The 20,434-nt window shown below is 37.1% G+C and overlaps 1 protein-coding gene across 1 annotated transcript in view; it reads right to left on the reverse strand.

The window, feature by feature from the left end:
- Window positions 1-6,767: 6,767 nt before the first annotated feature.
- Window positions 6,768-20,434, reverse strand: part of cabp7a (calcium binding protein 7a) — a 28,278-nt gene continuing 14,611 nt past the window's right edge. Inside the window, exons 2-5 of the mRNA XM_006803853.2 lie at window positions 14,973-15,116; window positions 14,720-14,832; window positions 12,776-12,926; window positions 6,768-10,116 (exon numbers count right to left, since the gene is read on the reverse strand). Coding sequence (XP_006803916.1) covers window positions 9,986-10,116; window positions 12,776-12,926; window positions 14,720-14,832; window positions 14,973-15,116 — 539 coding nt within the window. The 3' untranslated portion in view covers window positions 6,768-9,985. The remainder of the gene's footprint in view (window positions 10,117-12,775; window positions 12,927-14,719; window positions 14,833-14,972; window positions 15,117-20,434) is intronic.

The raw sequence follows: 20,434 nt of genomic DNA on the forward strand, positions 1-20,434 counted from the left end.
TTTATCTCCTGAGCTGTGAACATGCTGGATGAGGCCGGAGGAGGGAGGAAGTGGCTGGCTTGGATGAAAATACATGTTGTTCCAGTGAAATCTAAGTGGAAGTTGGCTGAAGATGAGCAGCTTTCGTGTTTGGCTGTGTGAAACCCTATTATATAACTTCTTTATTAATTTTCCGCTGTAGTTATTTTACTAAAAAGACCAGACTTATTTCTTGTGAAGATAATCTCCTTGTGTATCTTTTCTGGCTCCAATAATGTGCCATGCTAAAGTCTTTTTTCTTAATAACAAACAACTGCTGCATTTTGCACTCGACCCCACAGAAGAAGGGTTTCCGACATATTGTTTTCCCCTGTTTTCAACTTTTGTGCATTTAAAAAATGTATAATATCAAGAAGTAAAATTCATTTACAACACATGTTAAAAAACAAATATTTCAAGCACTTTTTGCTTTAGTTTTGATTGTTATGACTAAGAATCATCAAAATTAAAACTTCATGGAGTATGCTGGCTTGACTGTTGTCCAGATGATGATTAATATTCTCCACAAGGAGGGTAAGCCACAGAAGGTCACTGCTGAAAAGGCTTGCTGTTTTACAGAATGCTGTGTCAAACCATATTAATGAAAAGTTGATAACAAGGGAAAAGTGTGCTAGAAAATTATGCATGAGCAAAAGGCATGCCTGCAGTTCCTACATTCCTAATATCAAGCATCTGAAGCTGACACAACATCGGAGACATCTTATCTGGGCTAAGGGGAAGAAGACCTGGACTGCTCAGTCTTCCAAAGTCTTCTTTTCAAATGAAAGTAAATTCTGCATTTCATTTTGAAATTTTAAATTTATGATTTAATGTGCCATATCATTTGCTGGTATTGGTGGTAGCTGGTAGGTGACAGTGCAGTCATCCACCAGGAGTGCTTCACACTTCCATCTGCTGACAAACTTTACAGATATGCCAATTTTCTTTTCCAGCAGGACTTAGCAGCTGCCAGTGGCGCCAAAACTACTGCCAACTGGTTTGCTCACCATGTTATTTCTGTGCTTTATTGCCCAGCTAACTTGTCTGATGTGAACCCCATAGAGAATTTGTGTGATAGTGTGAAGAGGAAGAAGAGAAACATCCAACCCAAAAATAGAGATAAGTTGAAGTCGTCTTTCAAAGCAATATCGGCTTCAATAAAAACAAAATGAATATCAACATGGTTTAGTTTAATATTTCTATTTAGTTTTTTATTTTATATCATTCTAACATTTTCATTACATTCAGTTTAATTTCACTTAGTTTCCATAATAGCTTTGCATATTTAAGTTTAGTTTTAATTTAGTTTTTATTAGCTTCAGTGTGAGTTTTAGTGTTTTATTATATGATTTCAAACACAAAGACAGAAACTTAGACTCAAAAGCAGCTTTATTGCTAGACGCCAAGAAAAACCCTAACTAAACTTGAAAGTACAAAATAAACTAGGCAGACAGAACACACAGCTTGGTGAGGGTACAACACACCACAGCAAGGAAAACACAGGGCTAAAATACACACTGGAGCAATAAGGGAATGGGAGACAGGAGGGAAACACAGCTGGGTGAAATCAGAGCTAACGAGACAAGGGGAAGCAATCCAGACACGCTGACATGAGACATGCACTTTCAAAGTAAAACAGGAAACACGACAGGCACAGACTTGACACTGAACTAAACCTACGCTAAACACAAGGACACAGGAACCAAAACCTAAGAACAAGAAATCACAAACCAAGAAGAACTGGAAAGCAAGAAATACACAATCGAAACCAAAAACACTAGTAGTCAAAAAATCATGATCAAATCCAAGATCAATAATAATAATAATAATAATAATAATAATAATACAAAAAACTAAACACTGGATCACCAACCCAAGACCATTACACCTACTGTCTGTTCAGAGAGGTGCCAGGGAGGACAGCATACTGATTTTATTTTCAATAAATATTTGATCTTGATCTTTGATCTGATTTTATGTCAGAAAGCCTATTTGTTCCTAGACTTACGGATTTCTCAGACAGTTTTGAAGGAGGCAGGACTGCGGTGAGAGGTTTCGGGTGTGACTGGGTGGCACTGGCAGTTCACATACAAATTAAGAGACACACAACACACTATTTTTCTGTTTTCTAATTCATGTGTGATCAGTGGGGAATTGGAGGATAACTTTAAAATGAGTTCAAAATACTTTTATAGGACTTATAAATAAGCTCGAGCCTAAAGTAAATTGTGTTCTGCATACTGCAAATGTGTATTACAATTCTGCCTTCTACACCTTTGTTTACTGTTGGCTGGTCTGGATTATTATGACTCAGATGAAGTATTTAATCATTTCTAATTCTGGTCTTACTAAAATATGGAAATAAAAAAACCAAAGACTAATGAGCCTATCCAGGGTTTCATCTATGAAGGCTAAACAGGCTCATCAGTAATGGATGAGAAATGTCTCGATTTTTCTGCCGCTGTGAGAACCAGCGCTTTTAATCACTTGCACTCTGTGAGAAATATTGTGGCCTGATGTGACTGCTAATGTCCCTGTTAAAAACAACGTGATCAGATGTTGCAATATGCACTGATATAATTGACAACGCTGCAATTTCATAAAGCTTGCGCCAGTAATCTGTATGCTGTATGGGCAGTCCAGTTTTACAATGACTGGCAAACACTACAGAGAGTCCCCTGATAATGAATTTAGTTGGATAGTTTAAATGTGTTAAGCACAATATTGGGGAATGATAATGACCTTTTGTGTACTAAAGGGAGTAGGGCATTTGGAAGAATTGTCTGAAACAAGAATATCCACTTGAATTTAGTATCAAATTCAAATAAAAAGAGAACAACACTGTTTGACATTGTTTTCAGTGAAATATCAAAACACACACACACACAAAAACAATATGGCTCATAAATAGGGAATGTTCCTGCGGTTTCACTCATAGGAGATCCAGGCAACAATGTCAGTCTCATAAAATACAGGAGGTATGTTACAATGTCAGGAGACTGTCTCTGTAATATGTTGCCAATACTGATATGATACTGTCACCAAGGCAAGAGGTCGAATGTGAAGTGAAGCCATAACTAGAAACATTACATGGCTATTATTAACAAACACTATTTAAATGTGTGTTCCTCCAAACAAACCCTATTTAATATATTATATATATTATATTTTTGGGTTTTCAATTATCAGTCAATACCAGACATTACCAGACTGACATGTTTTTATTTTCTTTTAACTGAAACAAAGGCAAAGTTTTTAAGCTTTCACAAGTTTGTGCCTCAGAGCAACAAAGACACTAGTGATATGCAGAACTTCAGTGAAATCCCCTTTCAGACTGATGCAATAAGAGCTTCTTTTTGCACTGCAGTTGAGCGATAATATTACCGTGAGTCACCAATCCCATAGTAAATCTGCGAGAACTCTAGCTTTTCTCTTAAAGGGAAAAAAGTTGGGGGGGTTTTAAACAACAAAGCTTCTAACTTTAGCACTGCACCTTCAAGTAGAAACTGAGGAGTGCCTCTTCTTTTTCAACCATGATTTGTGGGTTCATGTGCAGCTTCATTTTCTGACCTCCACTGATCATTAGGTCACAATAATGGTTTGTTGCTCTTCCACTGGTTTGTACTAAGGACTATTTCTTTTCTGTGGCTCCAAGGTTTTTACGTAGCACACAGAAAAGATGAATGTCACACCGGTTATTTCCTTTTGATTACCAGTGTTCACCTTGAGGCATTCGGAAACTGATTAATGTTGAGACAAAGGAAATGAAATACTTTCCGATTTCCTCCCCCTCTGGGATTGACAAACCTGTTACTCACTCGGGTAAGGGCTTACGCTGCTATTTGCTATCCAGTCAGGTTGTAAAAAATGTGGACACATTATAAACCAGTATAAAACAGTATAAACCTTATTAGTGGAAATGCAAGTCCACGATGGATTAACAAGTGAAAAAGCACTTTCATTTTTTTTGTTTAATCATGTCTGTAGAGATTTTTATATTTATTCCCCTTACCTACACATACATTTCTACATACAGGGGAAAAAACATGTATATACAAGGATATTCTATTTCACTACTTATATTGCTGTATTTAATAATGTTGAGTATTTCTCAGTATTATTTAAAGTGGTAAGCTCTGTTACTTTGTTTATCAATCATGATACTCCTTTCCTGTTCCAGGGGAATATAAGGCCAATGTCTTCACACATTATGTGCCCTTTATGTAATTTCATAAACACAACTGACATTTGAGTTTTTCATGCCAAAGACAGAAAAAAAAATCTCAATTTAAGAAAACAAAGCCAATACATTGTTATTTAGAAATGAGTTTATTTGAGTCTACTGACAAATACATCAAAGAATGGCTCTGCAGACTAGGTTGCTTGTTAAGGAGCCTATGTCTTCACCAACCTGAGCTTACAAATAAGGCAGAGATCCAAAGTAATTCAAGTGCAGCTTCAAAAAAGACATAAATAAATAAATAAAAAAGATTTAATCTGGTCTCCAACAAACAGCATTACAGTAGGCAATGTCGCAAACACACAAGTATTGCAACACTGAGCATCACTTGTTTCTTCGTAATCTGACAACCATCATTAACACAGCACACAGAGTCATAAATAAAGAAAAAACAATAGTCCTTCATTGTCATGTATTCCTTTTTATATACTAGGCTCCAGCACACTTTATTTTACAAAGAAAATGTTGGAATGGAGTGTCCATGTTCTTCCCTTATATTAGCAATCCTTCAAAGTATCCCACCCCTTATGCCTGTTGTCTTATTTAATTTAGCGTAGGTCGCTTGGTCAGTTTCAACAACAGACACAGATGTTTTTTCCTTTTTTTTAAGGCCATGATTTCGGACTGTTTCAGCTAGCTGCTACTAGCAACGTGGCTAATGTTAAAAGTGTTGCTACTGTACTAAGCAATAAAAAAATTGAAAGAATTCTCTTAAAACTTGAAACTAAAACTTTCAAATGAAGTCAGCGGCACCATACTTATAAATGTGTGTGTGTGTGTGTGTGTGGGGGGGGGGGGGGGGGGGGGTCCTGTTTTGTATTGGGGAACAAAAAATAAAATCCAGTCAGCCTGTGACCCCGCCCACCTTCTTCTTTCATGATTTCGTTTAGTCCAGGTGACACCTGTGCTCTCAGCTGATACTGAGCGCTGAACCGGTGACACTGTTGAATGGGTCATTAAAGGCGAAGTCTGAGTTTCAAAAAAGAAAAGAGAGACAAGTGAAAATAAAGCTCATAGCTAAGTCCATATGAGAGAAAGTGCTTGGCTTTCCAAGTGTTTATTAGCTTGCTTCATTTCTAACAGAAATGTTAGCACCAAGCGCCTCTTGTGTTTTTTTTTCTACACACTGTTTTTTGCAATCATGCATTATCATTATAAACCACAAAAATAGAGCAGTTTTCGAGAAGTGTGCACTGCTCTGCATATAATTTGCATGCTGCGTATGACTGTTGCAGGTGGTGAGAGCTTTCTGAAAGTTAAAACACATTACAACCTATTTGAGTTCCACAGACTCAGGAAAGAAAGGCATTTTACTTGGATATACTTTGTTCAAAAATTGATATCCACAGGATAAGTTTTATTTGCCAGTACTTATTATTATAAATAAGTATAATAGTATACCATTTTATAGATGAGAATTTAAATGTACTTTGATTCAAAAAGCTAATGTATATTATATTTGTATTTGGTAACAATGAGTGTAAAAACAAAATAATCAGTTCTTCCTCCAGTGAAGCGGCTTTTTTAAAATTTTGGATCTGCCATGCTGAAGATGTCCACCCTAACTGCGAGCTGCTCCAAGCTAGTTTGCCCAATTCAGTTTATTTATTTTTATATAGTGCCAAATCACAGACTGCCTGAAGGTGCTTTATATTGTGAGGTAAAGACCCTACAATAATACAGAATTGTAAACATACTTCCCTTTTGCTGGAAATCCAATGCGATTTAGCATAAGAAAATGTCAGCCCTAGTGGCAGCAATGAAAGAAAGTTTTCTTGGCAATCAGTCTTATTGTTGATAGTGTCGTTTTTAAACTGCTATCAAAAGCTGAAACAAAAAAATACATACTAATGCATTTTAAAATGTTCACCATCCACAGGGTTTTTTGTTTGTCTTTTTTGCAAAAACATAATATACAGTAAGTCATGTGGTATTTGGATAGGTTTTGCATCTCAAGATGTCTTTGGAATTTAGCTACTTTACATTGTTAGCTACTTTACTTTACAGACAATTACTGACGTGTCAAAATAATTCAATTGTATGACATGCTGCCGTTTTAGTTATTCAAGACAGTCTTAGATAGAATTGTTTTAAGTCATACAGTAATAGTACTGTAAGTAATTCAGAAAATTCTAATATGTGCATACAAGCCAGCAGGTTATAGTTAGTTACTGTTAGAAATAGTATCCCTCTAGACTGCTTTAGATTAGGGCAGCCTGACTATAGCTCTTGGAAATATGAAATATAAAAGGTCATTTTGTCGGGATAAATGTAACAGATGGGGCCAAAACACTCTAAGCCAAAGGGTGTTTCCAAATAGAATAAAGCAATCCATGGATTCAATACACCACAAAAAAATCCATCACTTTCTGTGGATTTTAATCTGAAATGTCAGGATGTCGATCAATACCACTGAAACTGATCCACACCATCTCATAGAGTTATCCCGTGGTCTGTGATTGAGGATTTGACAAATTGAAAATGATTTCAGACACAATATAGACACAGTTGTTATATGGTTTATTCAGGTGAAACACTATTCCACAGACATAGAAGAACATCAGGTGGAGTCAATGAACAGATATCACATGTTCAATAAACATTTTTGCAAGATCCAAAGACAAGTATAAAGTACAGTGCAATGCAGAACATTCAGTAGACTACCAACATGTTTGTACAGTTTTTTTTCACCTGTTAAAAGAAAATAAATATTGGTTTGTACATTTTGTTCTGATAATAAATAATACGTCCGTGTCTGATGGATTTCTATGTTTGTGTACAATGCCAAAAGGTCTCAGAGAATAAGGCAACAAATCAAATTAATAACTTTATTCCCCAGTGATAATGTTCCCTCACTGGTGATATAGGAAGTGAATGTGAGCATCTTTTGCCAGTCAGTTAATAATCTATTCATCACATTCTAGTAAAAAAAAATAGATACATCTATGGTAAAGTGATTCTTTATGTCTAAATTATTTTTTGGAAATGGATGAACAATCATGGCGGTGAGCTGTATTTGTGCGTTGCAGCACATGTTAAAGTGCAAAATGGAAACAAAGGTTTTTGTAAATAAATGGACTTTTATCGTTTGTGTCTGTGTTCCCCTAAGAGCTGACACTTTTGACAAATTGCTGAGGTGCATGTGATAGTCCTTACCCTGCCTGGCTCTGTGAGATAGTTGTGTTTTTGATTCCTGTTTGTGGTTTTGGCTCCTTTTAGATCCAAGTTTGAGGAACAGCCAATCTCCTTGTTAAGTCTGATGTAATAGCCATTACTGGGTCCAAATACTCCCTCAGATCCCAAATGCAAGCAAACAGTGAGGCACCATTTCAGTGGTTATTGTAGCTGTTTTCCTGTGTAGTACAGGCACCCATGAAAAAGGAAGATGTATAAGGTTGAGAGGAGTTAGAAGTTGAGTATTTTTAAAACAAAGTATTAAAAAATATATATCAGCACTGCTATAACTTTGGGTATTAACAAAAATCAAACTGGGATTGAAGTTAGGCTTTTGGACATACAATTTCATGAAAGTAGCTGCAACTCATTTGGCTAATTGTTGGTGAAATAATTCCTCTGCAAGTGCCCGAAAGCTTAGAAAACACCATCTATAACACAAGGTTAGTCATGATTTCCAAGTTATTGCAATGACAACGTCTTGTTTACCAAAATAATTTATACAGATATTGTTGTTGAGCCGTATTAGATCTTTTTGTGAATCATTTAAATAGTAGTGCAGGGTACAATGAGTTTATAAAAGCATAACTTAAATGTATGCTAAAAATGATTTTTGCTAATAAGAAGCTGGCAGTGGCAGAATGATGATTTTTCCCATTTGACTCAGATCTACTGAATGAGGGACACAGCACTGCAGCACTTAAAACACTCGCATCTCAGACAACACAGTAGAGGCTCGGGCAGAAAACAGTATCATCAAAAGGTCAATACATCACGACTTAACAAGGGATATTCATAAGATCTGTCTTTATATAGTCTTTTTTCAGGGTACTGTGGAGGGCTTTTTTTTTTTTTTTTTTATCTTTGGCTGGTGTTAAATACAAGTTTATAAGAGACTGCAGCATTTCTGATTTCTGTTCAATAATTCAAAATGATCAGATTTCAGAAATTGTGCCCTTATGTGGCCCAGTTCTCCACACAGATTCCTCCTTAGCTTTGGTAATGTTGGCTTATATGTACAATACACATTAATAACAACAGACCGTACCTAATTGCATGCACAACAATCTAAACTACACACTTTGTGTGTTGTTTCACATGTTATTATTTTATTGCAATTCTTCGCCATCCGGCCCCTGTTAAACTTTAAGTCAATGGGCAGCTTCAGACATACAGTCTTCTCGTGCTTGAGCTTTCCATCTCTATGAATAAGACAGTTGTTCCATTTTCCCTTGAACATCACCAAATACATCTGCTCTAGAAGTGCTATAGAAAACTAATGCAGAACAATTTCAAGGATTCGTGTCTGTACTGAGTTTTGTGTAATGTCTATTTCACATACAGTTATTGCTCTTTAGCAACATGTCCAGACATAAAAACACTTAAAAAGAACAAAATACATTGCTTCACATTTTTTCCTTAATACCAACCAGATGCATATTCTTTAAATACTTGAGTGATGTATTTTGAACTCAGTTACTGCCCCGTGAGTGTGTGATGACTTCAGGCCTGGATGTCCATAGCTTAGCAATTCCAAAAAAAGACTTTTTTTTTCTAGGAGCATACTGTATATTACCACAGCCCTTCTTTTTCATGCAGTTGTATGCTTTATATTTGTTGTGAATGCTGATACCCTGCACCACACACAATTGCTCACAGTTTTCATTAAGGAATCGAAAACAGCTCTAGTACACAGTCATAACAATTAATACATTAAGAAGAACTTTTACAAATGTGTCAAGACGACTGTTTAAATCCATGCATGTCATGCATAGATGATGATCATTGTCTCAAGCCTGCAAAGCAGACAGAGTCGAGTGTTTACTGCATGACCAGTTATTTTCAGCCAGTTGCCTGTCAGTTCAGCATCTTCCCCCCCGAGAACAGTTAACCTACTTCACCCTGCACCATCCTGCTAAGACCAAAGCCCCGCAGCCTGTGAAGGAATGGGAGCATCCACACAGTCACATCCACCGCCTTGCAAACCTATTAAACCCTATAAACCATTATCTCACTTTCTTACCAAGCTATTGTTATCCCCAAGTGGTTTTGAACAATGTTGCACCCCATAATATTTCTGCAGAGCACTGTGCACTCCAGACCTTGCACACATTGACACTTCCCACAATATTTCACAGATTCTTTCTATTTAATATTAACAAACCCCATAGTACACTGAACAAATACAAAACTGGACAGTCACTAAACTCTCTATAGCTGCCACCATACTCAATGCAACACTGCTCAAATGCACATAGCTAATGAATACTAAATGTTGTGTTACGAAGAGTGATATGTGTAGTTGGTTGTCCATTATAAGAGCGCCACTGTCTCTTGGTACGTAAGGTCCAGGTGTCCTTGGAACTGTAAGTTGTCGGCATGTATTCGCCACCAAGACAAATGTCTGTGTCCTTGGGGACTCCAGTTTTTGTATTCTACAGTCATGTTTTATTTTACACGCATGTGATTGTCTGTATTTGTTTTTGAGTTTCATCTTCACAGTCTTTTATGGTAGCCAGTAAATGCTGGTCAAGGCAGAAAACGCCTCAACTCTTATTTCATGCCACTTCGCAGCACCTGATTAGCCGCGATGAGCATGACGCTGATGATGAAAGCAATGGCAAAGGCGCATATCAGGCTTTTGCGCACACAAGTTTGCTTGACTTGCTGCGTCGGACTGGAGCCTGGGGAAAAGGAAGTAGGAAGAGACACAAGGAAAAGCAAAATGAGCTGAAGGTCCACTGAATCTGGTATTATTTAATGGTTGAAAGACATTTGATTGTTATTTCAAAATGAAAAGCTCACCACAAAATCATACAACTACAAGAACAAATTTGCTTTCACACTTGTATGCTACATAATTACATCTAGATTGAAATGTTAATTGGAGTTTTGGAACAATAAACCAATGAAAGGACACCTGACTGGCATATTAAAGGACAAAACATCATCAAAACTATTGTGAATCAAAGGTGTAATTGTTTAGGTCTAACGCAGATGCAGAATCATCTCCAGTAAAGTTAGAGTTCATATCTGTTGTACTTTTACATCTCCCCTTCCCCAATAAAAATAAATAAATAAATGAAAATAGATAAAATAAAATATTGTTTAAAAACAATTTACATAGGAGAAAACATCAAATTACTTTTGAGAGAAAATCATCAGCAAATTTCATGTATCTAATAATAAAGAGGCATAATTTGTTTTTTTGTTTTGTTTTTTTCCCCACTGAGTGAGAAGAAAGACAGAGGGGAGTAGAAATAATGTCATATTTTTCATATTACAGAACAGCAGCCTATAAGAGCACAGCAGTTCACTTACTGCTGATAAGCACCTAGAGCACATTTTAATCGAGTGAGCTTGCTGATGGGAGAAACTGGTATCTCCAGTTCTATTCATGTGAGGGCTGAGTTTTGGTGTGTTTGTTTGTTTGTTTTTTGTTTTCGAATGCGATTGTGGGGAATTTTGAAGTATGAGAACTTAATCGGAAAGAACTAATAATGTATTCATACTGTTCGACAATGTAAGTAGTTGTTACTGTATTATTATTATGATTTGGGACAATATAAGTACAAGCAAACTGAATTGGATGCTGGAAGGCGGAAGCTTAATTCAAAACAAGTTGATTAGTCCAAAAATACAAAGTCCAAAATTTCAGGGCCAACTTGGGAAGAAAGCTAGTGATCGAAAAGACAGACTCACAGGGAACCAAGCAAGGAGATACTCAGCAATGCAGAGAAGAGAGCTGAAGGATACATCTATGAGGACATCACAGCAATGAACGAGACAAGATTACACACAGGTTCACAAGTTTAGAGCTAACAGGTGGGATACACAGGCGGGGAAGTTAAGTTCAACACATGACACAGAGACCAACAGTTATAAAATAAAACAGGAAGTGTATAACAACAGAATAGGAGAATCAGATTAACTTGGCACTTAAAGAAGACAAGAGGACCAGGCCAGGCCAACACAGAAAGACAAACAAACATCAGACAGAAAGTGAAACACAATGGAAACACAAAGTGAACTAAATGAAGTTCACTAAATAAACAAGGCTAGAAAATAAGCAATAAAAACCTATACAAAGCAGGAGATCAACAAGACTTAGGACACAAAAGGGAATAACAACAACGGCATATATAGAAAAATAAACACTGACAACCAAGATACACAAAAAACAGAGATAACCTAAAAAGTAGACATTTAATACTAAGCAAAAATTTAGACAGAGGTTGCTGGAAAGATAGAATAATTAACAATATATAGTAAAATACAAAAAATGTCAAGAGAAAACAAAAAAAGAAAAGAACTTGAACATACATTTATTTACACAAAGCCAAAGGAATTAAACATTTAAGAAAGAAAAAGTACTCAAAGACCCAGAGACCATGATAGGGTTAGCAGATGGTATCGCATTACACAATCCTGGCTTACTTATTGTTGACTCCTTAATCATTGTAGAATTTATCTTAAGATTTTCCTCACTGAAGTACATGACAGAAATACTGACCCCATATAAGCCAGTTTGCAGCTTTGGATCCACAGGTGGAGGCCTCTTGGTTTTTTCAAAGTCAAAGTTTGAATCTAAAGGTGGCTGTGCTTTTTCAGCAGGGCCCCTTAGCTTTGGAGTGACCTGCCTGGGGAGGTAGGGTGACTTCTTTTAAATCCCTTCTTAAAAGCCCCATTTTTTCCAGACTTGCTTTTATGTGTTGTTGTCTTTTCATCATCTTTCTATGGTCCTTGTTATTGCTGCTTTTAGTGCTTTTACTATTTATACTGGTATTTCACCTTTCCCTATAATTTGAAATCTCATACTTTAGACAAATACATAATCATAGAAAAGGACAGCAGAGCTTGCAAATGTGATGCAATTTACAAGTGAAGATAATTTGTGAAATCAAAAACAGATATCATTTACAACAATTAACAACCATTTGTGTGTAGAGAGTGTCTGTGATTATCAGGGCCTGAACAGCCCAGAAAACCTTGTGCTTTGTTTACAAAGACATTATCATTAGCATAAATAACACATTATTATATATAGTGGCTTGTAAATGTCATATCTTTTAAATACACCATGAAGAGCTATACCATGTTTCATATAGCTTGAGGGACCTATAACCTATAAGCAATGGTAATTTCTACAATGCAGTTAAAAGTAAAAAAAAAAAAAAAAACAAAAAACCAGAATGTTATTTTTTATTCAATATTTATATTTTATTCATTTATTTGTTTGTTTGTTTTTTGTCTCTAGAAAATCTTGATTACATTCTAGACTTTCGCTTTAACTTCAGGGTACAAAACACACAGCAGTATGCTGAAATATAGGAGGTTCCTTACTGTCTATGTCCACCTGGCAGTCCTCGGGGTTCTCTATGTGATTCTCCTCAGTCATTATGATGTTTTCGATGTCTTTCATGGAAAGATGATCACAGAAGGTGTCATACAGTAGCCTCTTCAGCTCCTCCACTGTAAGCTTCTGCATGTCACACTGGGGATAGACACACCTAACATTAACGTGGACACAGGCTGGAAGGCACAGTAAAAACATACAAATGCAAAGACAGAAATCTATAAACACACACAGGCATAAAATATAAAGAGAGTGTAAGTGCATAAATAGCACTGCTGTCTTGTAATTTAAAGAAAATATTTTCTGCAGTGTAGGCTTTACCAGAAGATGGAAAATATGAGTGATATGAATGTGCATTTTAGATTTCTAAATGAATGACATTTAGATCAAAGGAAAACTTGAGTGAGAGATTCCCCAGGTGGATCTGTTACTCAACAAATCCTATTTCTGATTTGAGTGCAAGCTCCTCATTTTAGGCGAAACATGTGCCCCATGGATCTCAGATCTAGCATTTTAACCTTGGGATTTTGTGGTTTTTTCAGTAAATAATAAATATTAGATTATCTTAAATACTTCATAAAATGGAAAACAAATGCAACATAATCGCTGAAGTCAATCTAATAAAGGTGAATAAGGCAGCAAAACAAGTATTTACTAGCCTTTATCACATCCCTTACATTCCCCTTTAGTTGGTGTAATCTAAAGTACTTTCCCTGAACACTGTTTTAGATACACTTCTTCAACTGTTTAATACAAATATCTGATCTGCCAATTACATGGCAGTAACTCAATTTCAAAGTGAGCATTAGAACAGGGAAGAAAGGTGATTTAAATGACTTTGAATGAGGGATGGTTGTCGGTGCCATATTAGTCTGAGTATTTCAGAAAATGCTGATCTACTGGGATTTTTCCACACCACCATTTTTTATGGTATACAGGAACTGGTCAGAAAAAAAGAAACTATCCAGTCAGGAGCGGATCTCGAAGCAATGTTTCTAGCACCTTGTTGAATCTATGCCACAAAGAATTAAGGCAACCCAGTGCTTGCAAGGTGTAACTAATTAAATGTCTGGTGAGTGTAATTACTTTCTAAACTACTATTAATTTCTTATTTCTCATTTTTATGTGAACAGAATTGTTAATGAGAAATTTGTTCACAGAACAATAAAACTATTCTGTATTATGTATTCTTAATTTGACTAACAATGTTTTATTTCTTAATTAGTGATCACTGGTCAGTCTCGATCACTGGCATTTCAGACACATAAATGACCCTGTCAATATTGTGCATCACTGCACAGACACCAGTCTCACTCCCAGCTTGTCACATATGAATTAAGCTCAGCCTAAGCTCATCTCGCTGTTGTGACTGAAGGCACTGTGTGATCAATCCAGCAGCACATGCTTCATACTAGTATTCTGTTATATAATGTTACACGATGCTATGCAACACTCCCTTGGGCTTCTCGACTCCCTCAGCAGGTGTGATTCTTCTTTTGTGCACTGAGCATATGAAAAACTCACATTAATTCCCTTTCTTTCTTTCAGACTCAGTTTGGAACCTCTTTTTTTTTTTTTGACAGGCATTTCAATGCTATTATCACACAGCTACAACAAAAACAACCCTGACATGAGCTACGTCCCCACTAATTTCTATCACACTGTCAAAATGAACAGCTGATTGTCTAATGAGGTGTCTGTAAATAAATTAATATCTATTTTGCATGAAAAATTGACTTGACTAAGTGATAAGACTGCCACCACATGCAAACAAACAAAGATCCAGGATTCCATTAACAAATCAGTGCATGTAACAATTTAAACAGCTATTCCTTTAAAGAACCTAAATGTTTAATAGCTTTGAAGTTCACCAAATTAATGACATCTTTGTCTCATTTTAATAACAAGAAATAATGTTTTATAATGAGCACCTTCCAAAAAACTGAGTCAAAGTCAGTGCCATTGAATTTGTCTGGTAATCCAGCAGCTGTGAGCTTTGGACCCAGAAGAGTAACAAACTCCTCAAAATCCACCTGGCCGTCACCTGCAGAAAAGAGGAACAGTTAGCGTTCATTATAGCTGATTTTTTTTCTGCCTAGTCTAGTTTTGTGGGCAAAAGCAGAACAAAGCATCTGCGCTTCTGTGATTTAAAATAGTAAAATCCAATCTGTTTGCTGGCCTCACCATCCATGTCCAGTCTCTGGATGATGACTTCCAACTCCACCTCATTTGGCATGTAGCCAAGGGAACGCATGGCCATGCCCAGCTCCTGCTTTGAGATGAACCCATTCCCATCGCGGTCAAAGACTTTGAAGGCCTCACGGATCTCTGCAGAAGAAGACACACACACACAAACACACACACAAACAAGATGAAGTCTTACGGCAAACGAGGATATGAAAGTGGGACATTTTCCACACACCAAAGACACATTTGTTATGCTGCATCACTGCTTGAGTCATAGTTATATGGGGGTTGGCAGCTCAGGAGAACACAAGTTAACTGCCAAAAGAGAGTCAACAAAAAAAAACCAAAAAAAAAAAACCTTGAACACAACCCAATGAGATCAGAACAAACTGTAAGGGCAGTAGTCTCTGCCTTGTATTTTGATAGGGATGATTTAAACTTATTAAATAACAGAAGTTTTTTTTTTACTATCTAAAAATAGTGTCTAATTCTGCCACACTGAGAGGGAAAACAGAGACATTCTGGTAAATGCTTTCTGTCAATTCTTTAATAAATGACAGTCTGGTTGAAATGAGATTGGAAACTACCAATGGACCAGCAACTCAAAAATACAGTAAAACTTGTCTGTGTAAGGAATGGCATCATCAGATGAAATAAAATCACTCACTGTAATGTGAAGGAATTGCTACAGTAAAAGCGATGAGCTGATTTTAAACTAGCTCCACAGCACAAACACATACTTATCATTTTGTTAGAAATCTAATTATTGTGGGGTCCAAAGAGACTTGAGATGTTTGTGTCAAAACATTTGGCAGTCCAAATTGAAAACATCTGTTGGATGTGTGGCTTTTTTGTATTTGAGTCTGTTTTGTTATTAAGTATCTTAACAAATGATCAGTTACAGTTTGTATCCAAATGTATGCACTCTCTGTCATCAGTTGAAGAAAAACTACAAATTCAAGTCACATTAAAACCAAACCTCAATTGTAGTATGGTTGGAGCTGTTTCTGTGGAGGAGGAGCTTACCGATGAGACAAAAAAAAAACTTATAAAATCAATACCTTGAATCATGAGACTACAAATTGATAACAGCCAGTCTGCATTTCAGGCTGTAGTTTGAACAGCATGGGCTTTTATGAGGCAGGGATAGTCTAACAATGAGATCTTATCAAGATACATCATGGGAATAAGCATTGCTTAAAATACTTTCCCTTCCTCTTTTTGTACGTAGAGCTTCGAGTCCCCAAGCTGTCTAGTTATTTTTTCAGTATTACTAAGAATAGTTGTCACTATAGCTCAGAGTTTCTTGGCCTAAAATCAGTGTTCATTGGTTTATTTTCTCTTTTGACAATTTAAATCTTTTCATTGGAGAGCTGCATTTCAGTTTATGTTTTCACTGTGAAAACTGAAACTAGAACAGAGGTCTTTTATTATTCATTTATCATTGAAGGTTGACTTATTATAAATCCCAATTCTATATTTCTGTTTGTGTTATTTGCAGCTTTGTATTATCGCAGTTCTGAATAATCCTTAATCTTATACCATCCCTTGGTATATTCAATTCATCCACTGTCTGAAATGACCTGTTTTAGCTAACCTCGCTTTACTACCCCCTTGAGCCAGTTATCGTCTCACTGGCTGGCTGTCACATACATAAGGTTTGAACTATATGTTGGCTGGTATGACTAGAGTAAGGATATCCCCTCCCCACATAGCAAAATTGGTATGGCCCGGATCTGGCCCACACAATGTGCTTACACATGGCCCACATACGGCAAAGAATGATGGCCCTTTGGTGGCCCAGATCTGACATGCAGACTGGAGGAGCCCGGGATTGAACCACTAACCTTGCGATCAGTAGGGGATCTGCTCTACCGCCTGAGCTACAGCCACCCAGTAGTAAACATGAGTAAACCTCACTAGGTTATGGATAAAGTGTACACTCACAAACCTGTCAAACCTGCATTTGGCATGTGGATCTTCTAACTAAAATAGGAAAATAGGAACATAAATAGCACCATCATTGCCAGACCTGGCATACATCTGGTTGACATACACTCTGCCATGACCTGTTTTCTATGAGCCTAGGCCACATAACCCAAACCACAATCGAGTCAGATATTGCATGCCATCACATAAACAGTGCTATCATTGCCAGACATGGCGCACATCTGGTTGACATACACTCTGCCATGACACCAGTCAGTCCGAAGTGCCAGCTTGATGCCAGATCTGGGCCAGACCTGTTTTCTATGGGCCTAGGCCACATGAACGAAACCACATGCCATCACATAGACAGTGCCATCTATGCCAGACCTGGCCCATATCTGGATGACATACGTCTTATCATGCCAGAAGTCAGCCAGCAGTGCCGGCTTGATACCAGATCCAGGCCAGACCTCCTTGCTATGTGGGTCTCAAGGATATCCCGTCCCCTCTTACATGAATCACACGCAGATTCATGTAATCCAAAGCTTGAGTATTTGGCTCATAGAAATGATGTGTACACAAAATGACCTCATCATGCAATATTTTTAATATATTTGCTATTTTAACCTCCTAGGACCTGGCGTCCACATATGTGGACATCACATTTTGGTTTGTCTAGACCAAAATACTAAATTTTGCTCTACAAGGGCCTGATATCCACTTACGAGGACATTATACTGCCTCTGTTCTATTGAAATTTTAAACAGATATCCTCATATGTGGATCTAATTTTTTTCAGGAACAAAAATTAGGTTAAAAAAAAATCTGGTAATTCTTTGTTTTTACATTCATTGGGTGCCAATATGCCCAAATATCAAAGAGAAATTAAAAATGCCTGCCATCGAAGAGTTCGGGTCTTAGGAGGTTAAAAATGTAATTATAAAATAATTTTAATATAATATTACGATTTTAACATGATCGTCCACCACTTTAACACTGTACAAATACAAATATATGATCAAAAAGCTACAGTTTCTTCTGATTTTTATGATTTTGGCGTACAAAATCTCTGCCTTTTGCTGGTTAATGAAACCATCCCAGTCTGTTGGATCCTCCATCGTGAGATTGTTAGGTTTTTAGTGTTTAGAGCAGTAGATGACATACAAGTAGGGGCTGATGAGTCCCTTAGTTTTTAATCATTTCTTTTGATGTTTTTAAAATGTTAACATATCAAATCTCACCTCCACTGACCAGTATTAACAACAACAACAATGATAATAATTATTAGTTTGATGGTGTCATGATCCTGGGCCATGTTGACCCAGCATTTGTAGTTTTCGTGTGTTTTGTATTTTGTTCCTTATTTATGCCTCGTTTCCTAGGTTGTTCTGTTAAGATGTTCCTTATTTGATTTCCCCTTGTGACTTTACCCCCTGTGTGCCCCTCTGTGTATCAGTGAGTCCTCGTCCCCCCTCCTTGTGTTTCCATGTTTCCCCAGCCCGTTATGTCTGTGCTCTCCCCGTGCTTTCTCTCTCCTCCTGTCTGCACCTCTGTGCCCTTCCTGTTTTACTTTGACAGTCTCCCGTCAGTGTTGTGTTTACTCCTGCCGTGTCTCGTTATAATTATCAGTGTCACCTGTGTTCCCCCACTTCCCTCGTTAACCCTCTGTGTATTTATGTCCGCGGCTCCCTCAGTTCTGCGTCGCGTTCTCCCTTATTCATGGCCGTGTGTTTCTCTGTGTACTACGTTATAGTTTCCCAGTTTAGTTTGCATGGTTTTGCTCTCCAGCAATAAAGCTGTGAATTTTGAGTTCATTCCTGCCTCCGTGAGTTTGCGACTGGGTCCTCATCCTGCCTGCACACAGCCGCATTATGACAGATAGTGTTCAAATTAAGTGCAGCTGAGGCTGAGGTACTCTGTTTTTTTTACCCCATCACAGACAACTAGAAATCCACACTACAACAGTAAGAAATCAGAGTAATGTGTGTGTTTTTTTTTTTCTTTTGTTTTTAGCATTATTTTTACAGCACTTTAAACATAACAGACTAACAAACTCGACAGCAAAGGGCATTAAGTGTTGCAACTACCTCGTGTCAGCAGAAAGCTTCTTCTAAACTTTGAAACCTTGAGTTCAATCACTATGGGAAATCTTTCAGCAGTTAATTGCTCCTCTTTGCCCCACTGCATATTTCCCTTCATTCTCCACTTGTTTACCTTTCACGAGGGACTGAATCCCTTAATTTATGCAACAACATCCACGACCGAGTCACCTACAATTTGAAACTTGTCACATCCTCGTCTTACATGCCTGATTAGCACACAAGAGCAGAGCTGGAGATGAATCTTAAAACAGAGACAATACATAGTGCTCAGGAAATCACATGTCAGATTGGCAGTATTTGTAATTCGTTTATTTGAGATGAAATGTATCACTAAAGACCGATGTGATGGCATCAGCCACACAGGGGTAAATCAGTCCATTTTTTCACTTTATTAGTTTACTTTGCAGTTTTCTTCATTAATATTATTCATTAATCATTTGGTTAAACCTAACACTGATATTATGAGGCACGCACATAGTAGCATTGTGTGGTTTTTCTAAAATGTTTTGTTATATTAATTATGTTTCTCTTTCTTTGAGTTACCTGGGTTTGGGTGGTGCCTGTTTCCTGTCTGGGCAAAAGGCGTGGCTGAGGACTCTGGGAACAACATGCCTGCTCAGCAGGACCAACCATGGGCTTACCAGGAGCAGGGGTGTTTTAGGTTTAGTTAGGTTATTCTCTGTGTGTGTTTTTTTTTTTTTCCCCCCTATTGTGTGTAAATGGTTTGGCCAAATCATTATAAAAGCTACCCTCATGTGTCTTTGTAATTAGGTCAGTTTGTGAGTTAAGTTGTGTCTCACTTTGTTTTATTTAAGTTTCTGGAAATTACTTTTCGTAGAGTTATATTTAGTTGACCTCTTTTATGGGCCTGCTAAGTATGTTTTTGAATTTTGTTAATTTTGGACTTTTTGAGGGTTAAAATAAAGAAAACCCTTTTTGAAGATACTTTTCTGCCTGTTTCCTCTTTGCTTTGGCTGCTTGGTCCCTCACAACCGATGATAAATCTCATGCGGTCTTTGTAATAAGATTCGGGAACATTTAAATTCCCCACACGTCTGGGGAAGTTTTAGATCAGGTCAGAGTAAAGACAAAGATAATTTAGGTGTGTAAATGAGAAAAATGTGGAGTAGGTTTGGAATGAATAATGGAAACAAAATAAGTGAATGCTGCTAATAAATAATACATAACCTGTCTCTATTATATGATTTAGTTCCAATAAAAGCTTTCTAGATAAGGAAAATAAAATTATGTTGTTTTTAAAATACTTTTCAGCTTGCAGCCGATAGCTGCTGTTAAATTACTGAACTCTAATGCTAAACGAGTGTACATCATTTGAAGCAGGGTAATGAATAGACAAGCCTAAGGTAACATCGACAGTGTGACAGTACAACAAATTTCTCAGCAGAAAAAAACCCCCATAAAATGTCA

This window comes from Neolamprologus brichardi, chromosome 12 (genome assembly GCF_056152115.1).
Source record: "Neolamprologus brichardi isolate AB-2024 chromosome 12, ASM5615211v1, whole genome shotgun sequence".
Lineage (NCBI taxonomy): Eukaryota > Metazoa > Chordata > Actinopteri > Cichliformes > Cichlidae > Neolamprologus > Neolamprologus brichardi.